Source organism: Mya arenaria, chromosome 15 (genome assembly GCF_026914265.1).
Source record: "Mya arenaria isolate MELC-2E11 chromosome 15, ASM2691426v1".
Lineage (NCBI taxonomy): Eukaryota > Metazoa > Mollusca > Bivalvia > Myida > Myidae > Mya > Mya arenaria.
The window spans coordinates 3214134-3230028 of NC_069136.1; the positions used below are offsets into that span (position 1 = coordinate 3214134).

At 35.2% G+C, this 15895-nt stretch overlaps 1 protein-coding gene across 4 annotated transcripts in view; it reads left to right on the plus strand.

The window, feature by feature from the left end:
• Positions 1-15395, plus strand: part of LOC128219722 (misshapen-like kinase 1) — a 59758-nt gene extending 44363 nt beyond the window's left edge. For 3 of the 4 annotated variants that reach the window (XM_052927663.1, XM_052927667.1, XM_052927665.1), the window contains 13 exons: positions 3906-4035; positions 4329-4462; positions 6084-6113; positions 8007-8253; positions 8483-8548; positions 9586-9731; positions 10131-10194; positions 11780-11880; positions 12154-12303; positions 12827-12905; positions 14114-14194; positions 14501-14640; positions 15154-15395. In XM_052927663.1, coding sequence (XP_052783623.1) covers positions 3906-4035; positions 4329-4462; positions 6084-6113; positions 8007-8253; positions 8483-8548; positions 9586-9731; positions 10131-10194; positions 11780-11880; positions 12154-12303; positions 12827-12905; positions 14114-14194; positions 14501-14640; positions 15154-15237 — 1452 coding nt within the window. In that variant the 3' untranslated portion in view covers positions 15238-15395. The remainder of the gene's footprint in view (positions 1-3905; positions 4036-4328; positions 4463-6083; positions 6114-8006; positions 8254-8482; positions 8549-9585; positions 9732-10130; positions 10195-11779; positions 11881-12153; positions 12304-12826; positions 12906-14113; positions 14195-14500; positions 14641-15153) is intronic. The other variant, XM_052927666.1, reaches the window with a different exon arrangement.
• The last annotated feature ends 500 nt before the right edge of the window (positions 15396-15895 follow it).

The following is a 15895-nucleotide window of genomic DNA, read 5'->3' on the forward strand; positions in this document are numbered from 1 at the left end:
CAATAGCCAAGATGTCCCACATATATGGTCCCTGAGAGAATCAATCATTTTGCCTCATGGGTATAGATATCAAGATCAACTCCCATGTCCGGTTCCTTTTTGGCATCTGAATTCTGGCCTTGACCTATGAAACCTCAGTCTTGCCAATACCCTTTTGATCTTAAACCTGCTATTCTCACAGACATGATGCAGATGTTCAAACACTGTTTTGTTTGTCCAAAGATCTGACCAGTGTTCAACATCTGCGCCCACAATGTATGTTTATTTGATGGCCATATTGAACAGTTAGAGCAGTATGTATTCCTGGATCAACTTGGCTGCACAAAATATTAAATTTATATTGTTAAGCTATATTCTCCGTCTATTATTGGGCTTATTGATGATATATCACTCTTTCATATATAAGAAATAAAACTACAGTTACTAAATATTGTTATACATAAATATTGTTATACATATATTGTTTTTATAGGGTATATTCTCTGTATGTTATTTCACATTTTTACTAATATACCACGTAATCATTTATGTATTACGTTGAAAACATTATGCCCTTAGTTTTGTTCTGTCTAGTTTCTTAGCATGAAAAAGATCAATTCTTCTAGCAGACTTGCAGATGTGCCTTCAGGGATTTCTGCCTGATCTGTCATTCTATCTCAGTGATAAAAAACATTGTCTTCTTTTACTTTCTATCCATTAGCTCATTTTTACCGGACAAAAATATCAGTAAAGATGGAGAGAAATACCTGGCTGAAGAAGGTGATTCTGCGCAATCGTTATCACTTAAAAGTGCCTTAAGTTTACAATCAAAGAATATAAATCACAGCAGTTGTAATGCAGAAATAATAATGGCATTGCAATTTTGAAATCTACTTGTCTGTTGATAGCAGATCTTGTTGTAAACGTTTGTGAAAGCATGGGCATCATGAGCCTATCTTGTCATGATTGTCATGACTAGAAGAGCATTTTTTATCATAATTATAGTCAGGTGCCTTCACTCATAAAAATGTTCACACTGAAAAACGTACACACAAGAATGGCTTCCAGAACGAGTTGGATTGTGTTGAATATATTTCGCACATTTTTTTGCACAACATGCCAAGATAATATTTATTTTCCAGTAAAGGTGTTTTAGATTACATACGCAGTATACTAAAATTATACGGCATTGGGCCTCATGAGTAAAGAAGCTTCAATCTGAGAAGTCTGAGTTCATAACTGCAAATCTTTATTTTATTGTAACTTTCTCTCTAGTTGAGAATTGATGCTGACATTTGCTGAGTTTTATAACTCTTTGAAACTAAACAAATATTAACATTTATTTTTATTAAACAAATTAAATAAAGATGATACTTTTCTGAATCTAGACTCAGACTTGCAGAGGCTGTTTGGAAGCATGGCCCTAGGTAACTGCAAGTTTTGTGGCTCCAGTTGTGTCCTGTACTGTCCCCAAGTATTGGCATTCTCAAGAGCTAGCCATGATTTATTTGATTGTTCAGAGATTACACTATATCCCTGACTTGTGGTGTACAGATTATGTGTATTAGGGCAATCTTCTCTGGGGGGCAATTTTTTTCATGACATTGTGGTTACTGGCACTGTCCACAGATTTGGTTAAAGCTGGTTCACTGTTAGACCTCATTTTGTAACTATAGGCCTTGTCATCATTTACGCATTAATAACATATTGATGTTACACCATTCCCTATCCTCAGCATTTAATTATTTGAAATTTATTGAAATCCCTGGTGCACTGGCATATATTTGGTGATTTATTGCAAACATTTATTTAGTAGATGTTTGTAGCTGATTTTTAGCTCGACTTTTCGAAATTTAGGTGGGCTATACTACTCGCCCCAGCGTCGGCGTCTGCGTCCGGTTAAAGTTTTAGGGCAAGTTGGGATTTTCACTTATAAGTCCAATACCCTACATTCAATTGACTTAATACTTCACACAGTTGTTCAGGGCCATCACATGATGAGGTTAGATAGCTCCATATTATTCTTTACACATATTATGGCCCCTGATTGACTATGGAACTTGGGTTAAAGTTTTAGGGCAAGTTGGAATATTTATTAATAACTTCTATAGCCTTTGTTCAATTGACTTAATACTTCACACAGTTGTTCAGGACCATCCCACAATGACTCAATGAGGTTACATAACTCCATATTATCCTAAATACAAGTAATGTCCCCTGATTGACTTAGGTTAAAGTTTTAGGGCAGGTTAAAGTTTTAGGGCAAGTTGGGATTTTCACTTTAAACTCCAATACCATTCATTCAATTGACTTAATACTTCACACAGATGTTCAGAGCTATCACATGATGAGGTTAGATAACTCCATATTATCTTTTATACAAATTATGGCCCCTGATTGACTATGGAACTTAGTTTAAAGTTTTAGGGCAGGTTGGAATATTGTTTAATAACTTCTATACCCTTCATTCAATTGACTTAATACTTCACACAATTGTTCAGAACCATCACCCAATGAGGTTACATAACTCCAAATCCTTAATACAAGTCATGGCCCCTGATTGACTTAGGTTAAAGTTTTAGGCAAGTAAAAGTTAAGGGCAAGTTGGGATTTTAATAAAAAAAAAAAACAAGTTATGGCCCTTGATTTTTTTTTTTTCCCCCTTTGAAAGGCATATTTGTATATTCTTAACCACATTTTCATAATGGGAAATCAAGTTATTTGAATGACTTGCATCATTCTTTGGGCGGGCTGGTGGGAGGGCAGCATCAAAGTCACCTTATATATCAAATAATTTTAGTTAGGTTTGACATAAAGAGACCAAACTTGGTATTATTACATCGTTATTGTATTCTAAGTCAAAGCGGCGTAGTCAAGCGCCATGTCTTACGACGGCTCTTGTTGATTTTCGACTAGGAAGGTTACTTTTTATTCTGCATTCTGACTGACAACCGTTACTGCATTATATAATGCTGAATAGTGTTATTTTGGTGTGCACTTACCTTTTTGTGGCCCATATGGCCTCCTGCATTTTCTGTAGAATGCCAAAATGGACTCTTAAAAAGGTGAAAATCTTTTGATGTTATTGCTATCATTGTTTAAGACAGACTTGTATTTGATCAGCTGTATTTGAAGAACATGTAATAAAAAGCTGCTAAATGTATACATGATCTACATGCTTTTCTACATCAGCTCTGGAAATTTGCTGACAGGGAATTTGTTTGGAAAGTTAATGACCTTCCTGGATTAGCAGATAAAAGAAACCAGGCCTGACACTAATCCTCAGGGGGTTGTGGAGGGGTTGAGTTGAAATATTGTTTTCTGATAATCAGTAAAAAAACATGTCTGATACATGAGTGTTTGCATTTTTACCAATTCATTTTTGACATGGTTGATGACATTTATGTACTAAAGTTGATCAAAATACAGTGAAACTACTAGGCAGTTGTTTAAATTGCTTGAAGTCCAAGCTTATTTGTATGGGTGCTAAGGGAAATGGTTATAGAATAAATTTTCAAACTATCTTGCCTCAGATTTATCTCCCTTGACAAGATGTTTTAAATACTTTGAATATTTTATCTTATTTTATCGAGGCTGTCTACATTACAGAATTCTGATCAAACCTATCATTATCCCTCATCAATGAGGAAACATTGATCAGTTTTATTCCTCTTAAGATCAATAATTTCAGCTGAATACTTAAGCTATAGTGTCATAAGCCAAACAGATGCCTTACGCTGCAAATTCAAATTTTGAAAATTGATTGTACATAAATGTTTGTTGGATGTCCCCTCAGTCTCTATATGGGGCAGATAACCTGCTATGTCCCCTCAGTCTCTATATGGGGCAGATAACCTGCTATGTCCTTCGTTGGAACAAGGGTGTTTGATCATATTACCTAAAACTTGAATTTCCTCTACTTTCAGAACAAGGACCAGGATGAGGGCAAGCGACATCGACACTCAGACCGCGACATCCAGCGTAATGGGGGACAGCACAAGAGTGCCCAGAAAATGTCCTCTAACTCTTCCTTTCCTGGGGCCCTCGCTGGGGGACGTAAGTTCTTTCTATCACGTCAGCAGTTTTTAATGCATTTTCACTGTTTCTCACAGGAAGATCATTTATGTAGGCAATACAAATTGTGATTCTGTGTTATACAAAATTGGTTCATGTCATGTTCAGCATCATATTGAATTTGAAAGTTCCTTTCCAGGCAATATTCAAAGAGCAGAGAAATTATACACAGAAGTTTTAACGTTTGATTAAAGGAGAAGAGCTTGGATCAATTCTATCAATGCTTCACTTGATATGTTAGTAAGCCATTTCAATAATGTATGCATATATTACAGCGGCCCAGTCTCCTAGACACAGTGCCAGTAGTGGAGTGTTACCTGACCTACTGCCACCCCACACCCCCCCACAGTCAAGATCACCTCAAAACCTGAGTGGACAACGACCCCAGGACAAAACAACATCAGATGAGGTCAGTGATGAAATGTTTGAGTGTAATATCTAATTTAGTACACTGAATGTTGTGAAATACTGATCCTACTTCACTCGCTTGTAGCCTTAAACTGAACTGAAGTAGAACAAACCTACACCTATGGTCATTTAAAACACCAAACATAAGCAAAAGTATAAATGTTGAATGATTTCAAGTCACATTGTTGTTTTTTTCATTTTCACGGCCATTAACCTCTTTAAGCAACAGTCACTTCCCCTATATACATACTATTAATCACTATGCAACTAAGTTTGATATATCTTTTTTCCATTTTTTACAAAAAATCAGTTTATATGTGTTTTCATATCATTTATTGATTTGTTGACATGTCCTGCTATATAAACTTGCATGGGTTTTACCAAGGGTTACATAGTTCAGACTGGAGTGGATGGCATTTACCTTTGACCTAATGTTTAATACAGTTTTTCACATAGACTTATTAGTTGATATAATTTTACATAAATGAAGAATGGAATGATATACTTTTGAAACTGAAGTAATGTACTATGACTGCTTTATTGGCTTGTCCACATGACGATAGCCATAGGTGTTGTTTTATTGGCTTGTGCACATGACAATGGCCATAGGTGTAGAAAAATGTCATAGTTACTTGTTTTTTGAGGTGTTCCTCATATCTGATTTTATTAAAGCAGGGACTGGTCTTGTGTAAATATGTTTATTGACAATTATAGATACATGCAGCAGAAATTATTAAATACTGAAATGTTGCTAATAATTATGAGTTCTTTGCCTGGATTATTTGAATGTGTTCCTTCAAAATAGAATCAGTGAATTATGTTATACTTTATAACAGAATGGGTTTGGCATATAATCACACAATCCAATATGGCGACTTTAAATAAATAGTTAGATTTTCGTCCCCGCCCGCCCCCTTATTTTTCCTCTGCCACTTAAATTTATGTTGACTCAAATAAAAATTGAACTAGGGTCTGTGTTAGGTATCAGTCTGGTACTGTCCGGGAATGGCGTTTATTCATACCTACATTGTCGTTGTATAAAATTCACATATAATTAAAGGAGATTTGTTATGATCATGTTTGTGGCTTGTCTATAAAAACACATATATACGGTCACTCGTATGCAATTTTTATAAGAAAGAGCATGAACACACATTCAACGTGAAACAGTCAACTAAAACAATGTAACCCTGTAACCCACCGCCCCCATTTAAAAAAAATGGATGAAAATCTAGCAATTAATTTATTTTGGCCTATTTTAATACAATCAGATCTATATGACACACTGTCTTCTTAAATGCTAGCTCTAGTTTTTCAAATGAAATAGGTTTCACAACATTTAGTTAAACATTTCTGGCCTACAAGCATGTTTGTGTTTTGTTAAAACTCTAAATCTTACATGTTTATATAAATTAATGTTTCTAAGGATTTAGTTCAATGCAATTAACCCAAAGATATTTTAACAAATATGGCTTTGGAGTGATATATAGATATCATCATGCATACATGTTTGAAATTTAAAGAGCAAGTTAACTCGTTTTAATTATCACTGTTGTTTTGCGCTCATTAAACATGGCGATAAAGAGTAAAGAATTTTGAAGTTTATGATAATATATTTTCAGAATTTGCATCGACAGGCAGTTGACCAAAAGGTTCATTAGAAGGCCATACTCTCTCTAAAAGCTTTCATTACACTGTGGAATCAAGAGTTTATATTTCGGCAAAGGCTTATTTTTTTTTAAAGAAGTTCCAATCTTTTATTAGATGAGGGTGACAATTGTTAATTTAGTGGACGTCTTAAGTGAAGTAAAATACTATAAAAAAACGATATCACAGTTGGGTTCCACTAAATTACCCTTGTTAAAATCTGACTTGATTCCACAAAAGATATACTCTTTTTATATACATGTGTACACAACGCTTTCAGAATAGTATATAATGTTCTATGCAGAATATACAATTCTTATCCAGAACACACTACATTGTATGTCCTGCCACATATGTTGGGCTTTTGGCCATGTGTTTGCTATGTTTCGTAATGGTTCCATATTGTTTAAATTTGTCCGTTTTTTTTTATGAAAAAAGTCCTGATATTGTCATAGCCATAGTGTTGTTGTTGTTGTTGTGGCTGTTGTGGTTATTGTTATTGGTGTTTGCAAAAACTGTAATGAATTGCCAATCCTGAAAATAATTACATAATAATATTAATATGGCACATGTTCATGATGACAAAATCAGTATAAAACATGTGAACCAGGACACATAACTCTTACTTCAAAATATTTGTTATGTTATTCCCCTTGACAGACTGAGAGAATTACAGTCAAGCGTTGGCATCCCTTTGTGATGATATTGTATTTCTAAAGAATAACAAATTCATGCAACGGATTATAATAAAAGTTTGTGGATGCCAAAGTTATTACTAATTTTTTTTTTTTACTTTACGGATAATGTATTAATTTAAAACTTTGAAAATTAAAAGTTGTTGATAATTATACTATATAAACAGAGTATATCAATTAAACACCATAACAGGCAACTAATTTGATAGTGGGAATTTGATTAAGATATCCTTTATAACAGAATAACTACATTTACCTTTACTTGAATAACATATTTTGATTTTGAGCTATTAATAAACGAATGATGGAATGAAGCTTCATTTTTCATTATATTATAAGCTTAACATTACTACTATCATAATTAATGCATAATAAAGAAAACACACTGGTCAAATTCTTATTTCTATCATTGAGCTCATTCTTTGTTTGAATATATTATATATTACTTATTAAATATATCATAGTTAAAAAATTTAACATTTTGTGAAAAAAAAATGTTTCAAACATTTTGAACTTCAGCCATGAAACCATTTACTTGCTTGTCAAAGTCTAGCTTCACCAAAACACTTATAAGTCATATATAAAAATAAGCAACGACTTTACAACCACCTGATTTGATTGTTATTTTTCCTGTGCAAAAGGATTTGGGGAGTGAAATATTTTTACCTCACAGCTTTTTGTGAAACTGGCTCCAGGTTTTAGTGATGGATTGATTGTAAAAGGGAGAAAATTCCCCCTAATTTAGGCTTAGCTAGAAAAATGTTTATCTCTTCTTGACACTGGAATCAGAAATATGTATAAACATAGTCTCATGATGATAGAGCTGTTTAATCATTCATATTATATTGTCTTTCTATCAAAATAAAGTATTTCTTTTAAAGACTAGTCTCTTCTCTTGATTGACATTAGATGGTACACAATTATTTATGTTAACATAGATACTTTAAGCTTATATCTATCAGAGCTTGTTTCAATTTCATTTATAAGTTCAATTTTAACATGAATGATTCATACCTACATCTGTAGCCATTACTGCATTTTGGAGATCAATTCGTATTTTATTGATGGCTGCATTAATTTTCATGACCAGATTTATTTTCTCACAAAACTGAAATATGTTACAACAAGCCTACTGGCTTTATTTCCAAAAAAAACATAGATAAAGTCTGACATATTAAATCATGCATGTGTATATATTTGCAGTACCGACAGGCGGTCAGCAAGAACCCATCGATGCGACATCAGCGGTCATTCTCAGCATTTGGTTTTGGGGCCAGCAGTGGATCGACAGTGGGCTCACAGTCAAGTCAGACAAGTCAGACCCGGCGGGGCTCACAGATCAATGTAAATGTTGCGCCCACTCAGACGCAGGAGTCCATGTCGGATACGCCCGAGATCAGGAAATACAAGAAGAGATTTAACTCAGATATACTCTGTGCTTCCTTGTGGGGTAGGACTTTTAGTTCAGTTAGAATAATCATTATACTGGTTTTTATCCTATCCTTTATTTTGGGTTTGGGTTTGGGTTTTCAAGAAAAAGGTGAGGTAAATACCATTATGATACTTAAGACATTGACATGTTATCGCAGAAATTAATGTGTAACAGGGTCCAAAACTGAAAGTCAAAACTGCCTTGGATTGTGAAACAATACAATATATATTCTGTACTTGATTTTCAGGTGTGAATCTGCTGATAGGGACAGACAGTGGATTGATGTTGTTAGATCGGAGCGGTCAAGGCAAAGGTAAGCTATAATCATTGACTAAGCCTGTTCAGATTGTCTGCTGATTTATGTTTCATTTTGCATGTACTTCATATCTTTCCAGAGAGCACAATGTGAAAAGAAACACATGATTATGCCCCCACAAAGTGGCGGCATATAGGGTTGCCCTTGTCCGTACGTCTGTCTGTCTGTCTGTCTGTCTGTACGTACGTACGTCCCGAAGATTGTTTCCGATCTAATTCTTGAAAACCGTTTGTCCAATCCTCACCAAACTTTAAACACATGTTTGTGACCATAATATCTTGATCAAGTTCGATAGTCATGGAAATCGCTTTAGTCATTTAGGAGTTACGGCCCTTTTTTGCCAAAAATACTTCAAAAATATATGTTTCCAATCTAATTCTTGAAAAGTATGTGTCCAATCCTCACCAAACTTTACATACATGATTGTGACCATAATATCTTGATCAAGTTCGATAGCCATGGAAATCGGTTTTGTCATTTAGGAGTTACGGCCCTTTATTTGCAAAAAAAGACTTGAAAAATACGTCCCGAAGATTGTTTCCGATCTAATTCTTGAAAACTGTTTGTCCAATCCTCACCAAACTTTTAACACATGTTTGTGACCATAATATCTTGATCAAGTTCGATAGCCATGGAAATCGCTTTAATCATTTAGGAGTTAGGGCCCTCAGATTATCCTGAATAATCATTATCGCTTATTTTCTGTGACAAAAAATCGAAGTTGGGGCATCCGTGTCCTATGGACACATTTCTAGTTTTTATATTGTATTTTGATTAGAACTAAGCTTTAATAAGGTACAAAAGGTCCTAATTATATGCTGAATAGATTCGTATTGAAATAAAATGATAATGTATAAAAATACTGGATTTATGCACTTGGCTTGATCATGTATTATGTGACAGTTAATGGGCAAAATCTTGTAATATTTCAGTAAGTAAATTGTAACAAGGATTTAGACACTTGCAAGAAATACATAATACATATAATTGATCATGTCTGAACACCATGCTCATTATAAACATGTATATTTCAGTTTACTCATTGATCAGTCGACGTCGGTTCCAGCAGATGGAAGTGCTGGAGAATCAGAACATTCTTGTTACAATCTCCGGCAAGAAAAACAAGATCAGAGTCTACTACCTGTCGTGGCTCAAGTCTAAAATATTCAAGTCGGAAGGGGTAGGAGTTCTTTTCGTGTCTATTACTGTGTCCAGCAGCAGCATCATCATCATTTGTGTCATCAGTTTCACACTTCTATTTTAATCAATTCTATTCTGATCAATAAATTTTGAACAACTTGTTCATTAATCTCTATTGATTTGGAGATCAGAATGTCTAAGGTTAAGATCATTTTGACCTTTACCAGCGGACAGGCATCAAAACTAAGGCATGGAATTCTAGTCGCTGGATAGAATTCCAGCTGCTTTTCAGGGGTTTTGCCAGTGAATTTCATCCAAGTAAAAGTTCCAGCTTACTTCATGCATATTGATGGTATCATACTTTTCAATAAAAAATAAAACAAAGAAAGTGGGGGGAGATGTTGTTTTCCAATATCTATCTTGTTATGTTTGATTTCAGAATGACAAGAGAAATGGCTGGGTGAATGTCGGAGAGCTGGAAGGGTGTGTTCATTTCAAAATAGGTGAGACAAGTCTCTGTATAACAAATCAAAATTTGCGTTAAATGATACATGCGAGTCATCAAAACAGCTGCCTGCAAAGGGAGCCGACTGCTTATTATTTATTTTTTTGGTCAGTTTTGAGAGTTATCTTTCTTTTTATGCTCCCGAAGGTGGGCATATTAAAATCGCACCGTCCATCCGGCTCTGTAACTTTCCCTTGGATGGACAGATTTTAAAATAACTTGTCACATGTGTTCCAAATACCAAGACGACGTGTCGCGTGCAAGACCCGTGTCCCTACCTCAAAGGTCAAGGTCACACTTAGTGTTTATTCACAATGGAGTGCTGCATATAAGGACATAGAGTATAGGTTGTCGTGTCCGGGCTGTAACTTTCCCTTGTATGGACAGATTTTAAAATAACTTGCCACATGTGTTCCACATACCAAGACGACGTGTCGTGTGCAAGACCCGTGTCCCTACCTCAAATGTCAAGGTCACACTTAGTGTTTATTCACAATGGAGTGCTGCATATAAGGACATAGAGTATAGGTTGTCGTGTCCGGGCTGTAACTTTCCCTTGTATGGACAGATTTTAAAATAACTTGCCACATGTGTTCCACATACCAAGACGACGTGTCGCGTGCAAGACCCGTGTCCCTACCTCAAAGGTCAAGGTCACACTAAGTGTTTATTCACAATGGAGTGCTGCATATAAGGACATACCGAGTATAGGTTGTCGTGTCCGGGCTGTAACTTTGTCTTGTATGGACAGATTTTAAAATAACTTGCCACATGTGTTCAGCATACCAAGAAGACGTGTCGCGTGCAAGACCTGTGTCCCTGCCTCAAGGTCAAGGTCACACATAGTGTTTATTCACAATGGAGTGCTGCATATAAGGATATAGAGTATAGGTTGTCGTGTCCGGGCTGTAACTTTCCCTTGTATGGACAGATTTTAAAATAACTTGCCACATGTGTTCCATATACCAAGACGACGTGTCGCGTGCAAGACCCGTGTCCCTACCTCAAAGGTCAAGGTCACACTTAGTGTTTATTCACAATGGAGTGCTGCATATAAGGACACAGAGTATAGGTTGTCGTGTCAGGGCGGTTACTTTCCCTTGTATGGACAGATTTTAAAATCACTTGCTACATGTGTTCCACATACGAAGACAACGTGTCGTGTGCAAGACCCATGTCCCTGCCTCTAAGGTGAAAGATACACTAAGTGTTTATTCACAAGGGAATTCTGAATATAAGGACATAACAGTGTAGGTTGTCAAGTATGGGTGGTATTTTTTTATGTTCAGAGGCAATTTAAAATAACTTGCCATATGTATTTGACACGTAAAGGCAAGATCAATTTTTCATGTACTGACCTTGTTCGTAGGTCAATGTCACATTCGGAGGCATTCGTCACATACTGTGACAGCTCTTGTTTGTATTTTCTTTTTGGCTAATTATTGTCTTTGGGATCAATTAATTTTTTTCTTAAGTCTAAAAATTACAGCTATCAAATATTCGATTTTTAGAACATTAGTTTGCTATTTCCCCATTTACTGTTATGTGAGCGCAAGTGAGAGCTTTTGTCATTTCCCTTCCAGTGAAGTATGAGAAAATCAAGTTCCTTGTGATCGCCCTGAAGGAAAGTATAGAAATCTACGCCTGGGCCCCGAAACCTTACCACAAATTCATGGCCTTCAAGGTATGTACATGACCGTATGGTAGAATGCTTATAAGAAAGTGAACAATAATATTCATAACATACAGTATCCTATAGAGTTCAAAATAACACAAGCAGTATAATGCAATAGTAAAAACTCATATTATGTCATTCATTGACAAAAAAGAAAGTGATTTTAATTTTTGGTTAAAGATTCGCAAAATGACTGTGTTTTGAAAAAAAAAATGTCAGAGTTTATTTAGTATTTAATCATTCTTGATGAAGATTTAAAAATGTTTTTGCATTGGTCTTCAGTCTTTTGGAGACTTGAACCAGCGACCTTTGATTGTTGACCTGACAGTTGAAGAAGGTCAGAGGCTAAAGGTCCTGTATGGGTCAAAGATGGGCTTCCATGCAGTAGATGTTGACACGGCAACCTTGTATGACCTCTACATTCCACAGCATGTAAGTAAGCATGTGGTCTTGGAAATGTCTGCATGTTATTCTGATCAATAGAATATAGAAGCAGTTCAAAGTTGTGTAACGGTTTATTTCTAAAGGAATATACAAGTAGTTTAGAGTGGTGTTATAGTTTTTGCTTCTCACCAAATTGGTTAGTTAACTTTCAAGAGAATTTTTTGATGGCCTCTTGAAATTTACATTGGTACTCGCAGGTTCTTCAAGCTAACAGTTTTGACACAATTAAACTAAAAAAGCAGTATAAACTAAGGAAAATGCTGATGAATTAAATAAACAGAATTGCTTTTGGGAGGGGGGTCGAATAGTTTTTGCTAAAGAAATAGATTTGAAAAATTGGCTGAGACTATTTGACGCATTTTAAATTTCTCCTCTCAAAAAGGTTCATACCATATCAAAGGCAGATTCACAAGTTTTTGTTGATTTGAAGTGCATTTGACATGAAATATAAACCTCATTTGTTGATTACTCTGAGAAACTGAAAATACTTACATGTGCATATTTATTTCAGACCCATGGTCCAATAGTCCCTCACACCATTGTGATTTTACCCAACACAAACGGAATGCAAGTTCTGCTGTGCTATGACAGTAGGTGAAGTTTGTTCTTAACTATTGTACTCATTACTGACCTGGCTCAAAGTCTTGGCTTCATCCTTCTGACGTAAACACATTTATCAACGGACATCTTTCAATCATGGCACTTGTTTTACCCTTAAAGGCACTGTCAAAAAAGAAATAGAACTGACATCATAGTTTCCTATGTGGACCAATTCCATCTAATAGTTGGATTGGGATAAATAGTTGATGCCATGATACATTATGTTAGATTGCAACAACCCAAAATTGTAAGTATCTTCCATGGCTGGAGTGTAAGATAAGTTTGGCCCGACCCTAGCGTAGGGTGTTTTGCTGAAACAAGGTTTACCGAGTTTCTGCAGAACACTGCGCGAGGCATGGGATGAACTTACATACATGAGCGGCTATGGTAGATTCTTTTTCTCCAACCTAAGTCAAACAAAATTTAGTAAAAATGAATTTTTGTTGGAAATCTTTTGTGCGTAGTGAAAATATGGATATGTGATACTTTGTGGTTGTCATGGATATGCTGGCAGTGATTCAGATTATGTCAATATTCATATGGGTCTTTAAATAAGTCTGAGGAGAGTGAAGCGTTATTTCTTGAAAGGTAAAAACTATATTTTGGTGACATTTGAAGTGAGAAATAATTAATTAGCATTCTAAATATAGCAACAAGAAAAGGTTTCTATGATGCTACAGACGACAGTCTTCAACAAGGGAGGTAATTACAATGTGATGACCATTAAAAAGGAGTTCCATACGGGTACTTGTTTTATCTTTGCCTGTGGGCAAGATAAGAATTTCTGGCATGGTTAAATAATTGGATCGTCTTACCTGAGGTGTTGGAAATATCCTGTTTGGCATGTAAATTTCTATGTGTTTTTTTTTGTATCATATGTATGACGGTCAGCTTGTTCTTAAAAAGGTTGTCTATTATGTCGTCATGAGCTGGTTGAAAGCAGTAATCCAAACCTAATTTGAAAACTATGTATGATGTATATGTTATCTGTATTGTTTGATGACGTCTGTTGTTGTGTGTCTGTTTGGCATTGATCTTAACGATTTATACAAGCCGATAGAAAATTTTCTGGCTGCTGGACTTTTTCCTGAAGTGGGAGTTATATACTGTACATTTTCTCACTATTTACCGTTAAAATCTCATTTTAGCATAAATCCATTTATAAGCATTTATAAGCATTTATGATTTATTCTTACAGATGAGGGAGTGTATGTGGATTCTACTGGCAAGGTGACAAAGAATGTTGTTCTGCAGTGGGGAGAGCTACCCACATCTGTTGGTAAGATAGGGATTATATCATGTAAAATAGGGAAGGGCTTTTAAAAGGAGCATGTTTAATGAATATGGGTTGGAATTAGTAACTTAAATTGCATAAGTAATTTTCCCTTCTATTTTCCTCATGCATGCGTCAAAGTATTAATAATTTTAATGATATTAAATGTCTGGTTGAAGTTGGTAGTGGGACATTCAACCTTTTTTGAAAGTAAAATCTCATTCAGTTCATATTTTCATATATAGCTTTCAAGGTCAAAATTAAAAACCCATACAAGATATCCATGCTAACATTGTTTCTATTTGGTTTCAGCATACATTGGTACGGGCCAGATAATGGGTTGGGGAAATAAAGCAATAGAAATCCGTGCGGCCGAGACTGGTCATCTGGATGGTGTGTTCATGCACAAGAAGGCTCAAAAATTAAAATTCCTGTGTGAGAGAAATGACAAGGTAAATCCAATTGTCTTCCACATTTACACTGGTGGTCATTGTCCTGTAAATTAGAATCTTGAATTTGTCGTAGGGTGTGCAAGTAAAACCAGCTGCCTGGTTAGCACATTCGAAAAAGAATCTTGTTAGTGTTTTGGTGGTCGTAGGCTCCAGCCCCACACTGTTGTGCACTTTTCCTTCCTGGTTTTCTTAAGAAGTGTCAGGAGTTTGTTGTCGCTAAATATTAGTTGTGTCACTCCTAAGAATATACTACTTTTTTAACAATCCGCAGTAAATATGGGACTTGGGATATTACAAGTTGTATGTAGATTCGCTCCGTTTTAATAGAAAAAACATCAGGTAGTGTCAGAGCCGTATAGTGATTTTCTTTCAATCCCGGGCTTTCACTGTTAACATTCTTTTAGGATGACTATGTTGATCTTTATGGTTCAATATATAATAAAATTAAAGTCAAAAACTTGTTTGCAATGGGGAAAAAAATAAATAAAATAATGAATACTTTTGATTTTTCAGGTATTTTTCTCATCTATGAGGTCAGGGTCATCGTGTCAGATCTACTTTATGACATTAAGTAGACCAGGATTGGCCAATTGGTGACACTGAGCTATTTCCTGCAGACAGTGCTAGCCAATCAACGTTATTGTTACAAATTTGTCAAGGATTGTCTACTGACTAATGAGTGATGCTGTTGCATTTGCTTCAAAGGCGGTTAGCCAATCATATGACTTGTTATAAAATGTGCAATCATTTTCCTATAATTTTAAACTCATTGCATATTTAATATGATTTTTAAGATGTTTTGTAATATTATCATGAAAACCAATGCATTTTGGAAATTTAGTTTCAGTAAAAACTTAATGCATTTAGAAAGAAAAAATTCCCTAACTTATCATATGTCAAAACATATTGTTATCCCTCTTTAAATAATATTCAAGTGGAATTAACATAAGAAATATCATAGATATGCCTGATTTGTGCCAAATGAACATTATGGTCTTATGTTCTAAATTAAAATAAGTCTGTGTTTAAGTTGACAGACAGGGTGAACCTTTCTATATTTCTTTGCTTTATGAATAGATTTTTTGTAAGTTATTAAGTCTGTGCTTTAAATGCTCAAAATTTGCAATATATGTTGCATTTTCGGTGAAGAATTATACCAGGTTGCTTTGCAACTTTTTCGAATGGAATCAGGGGCATTAGTATGACCATATATAGTATTTGCTATTGAAATTCTGTTTTGACCAATCATGACCCT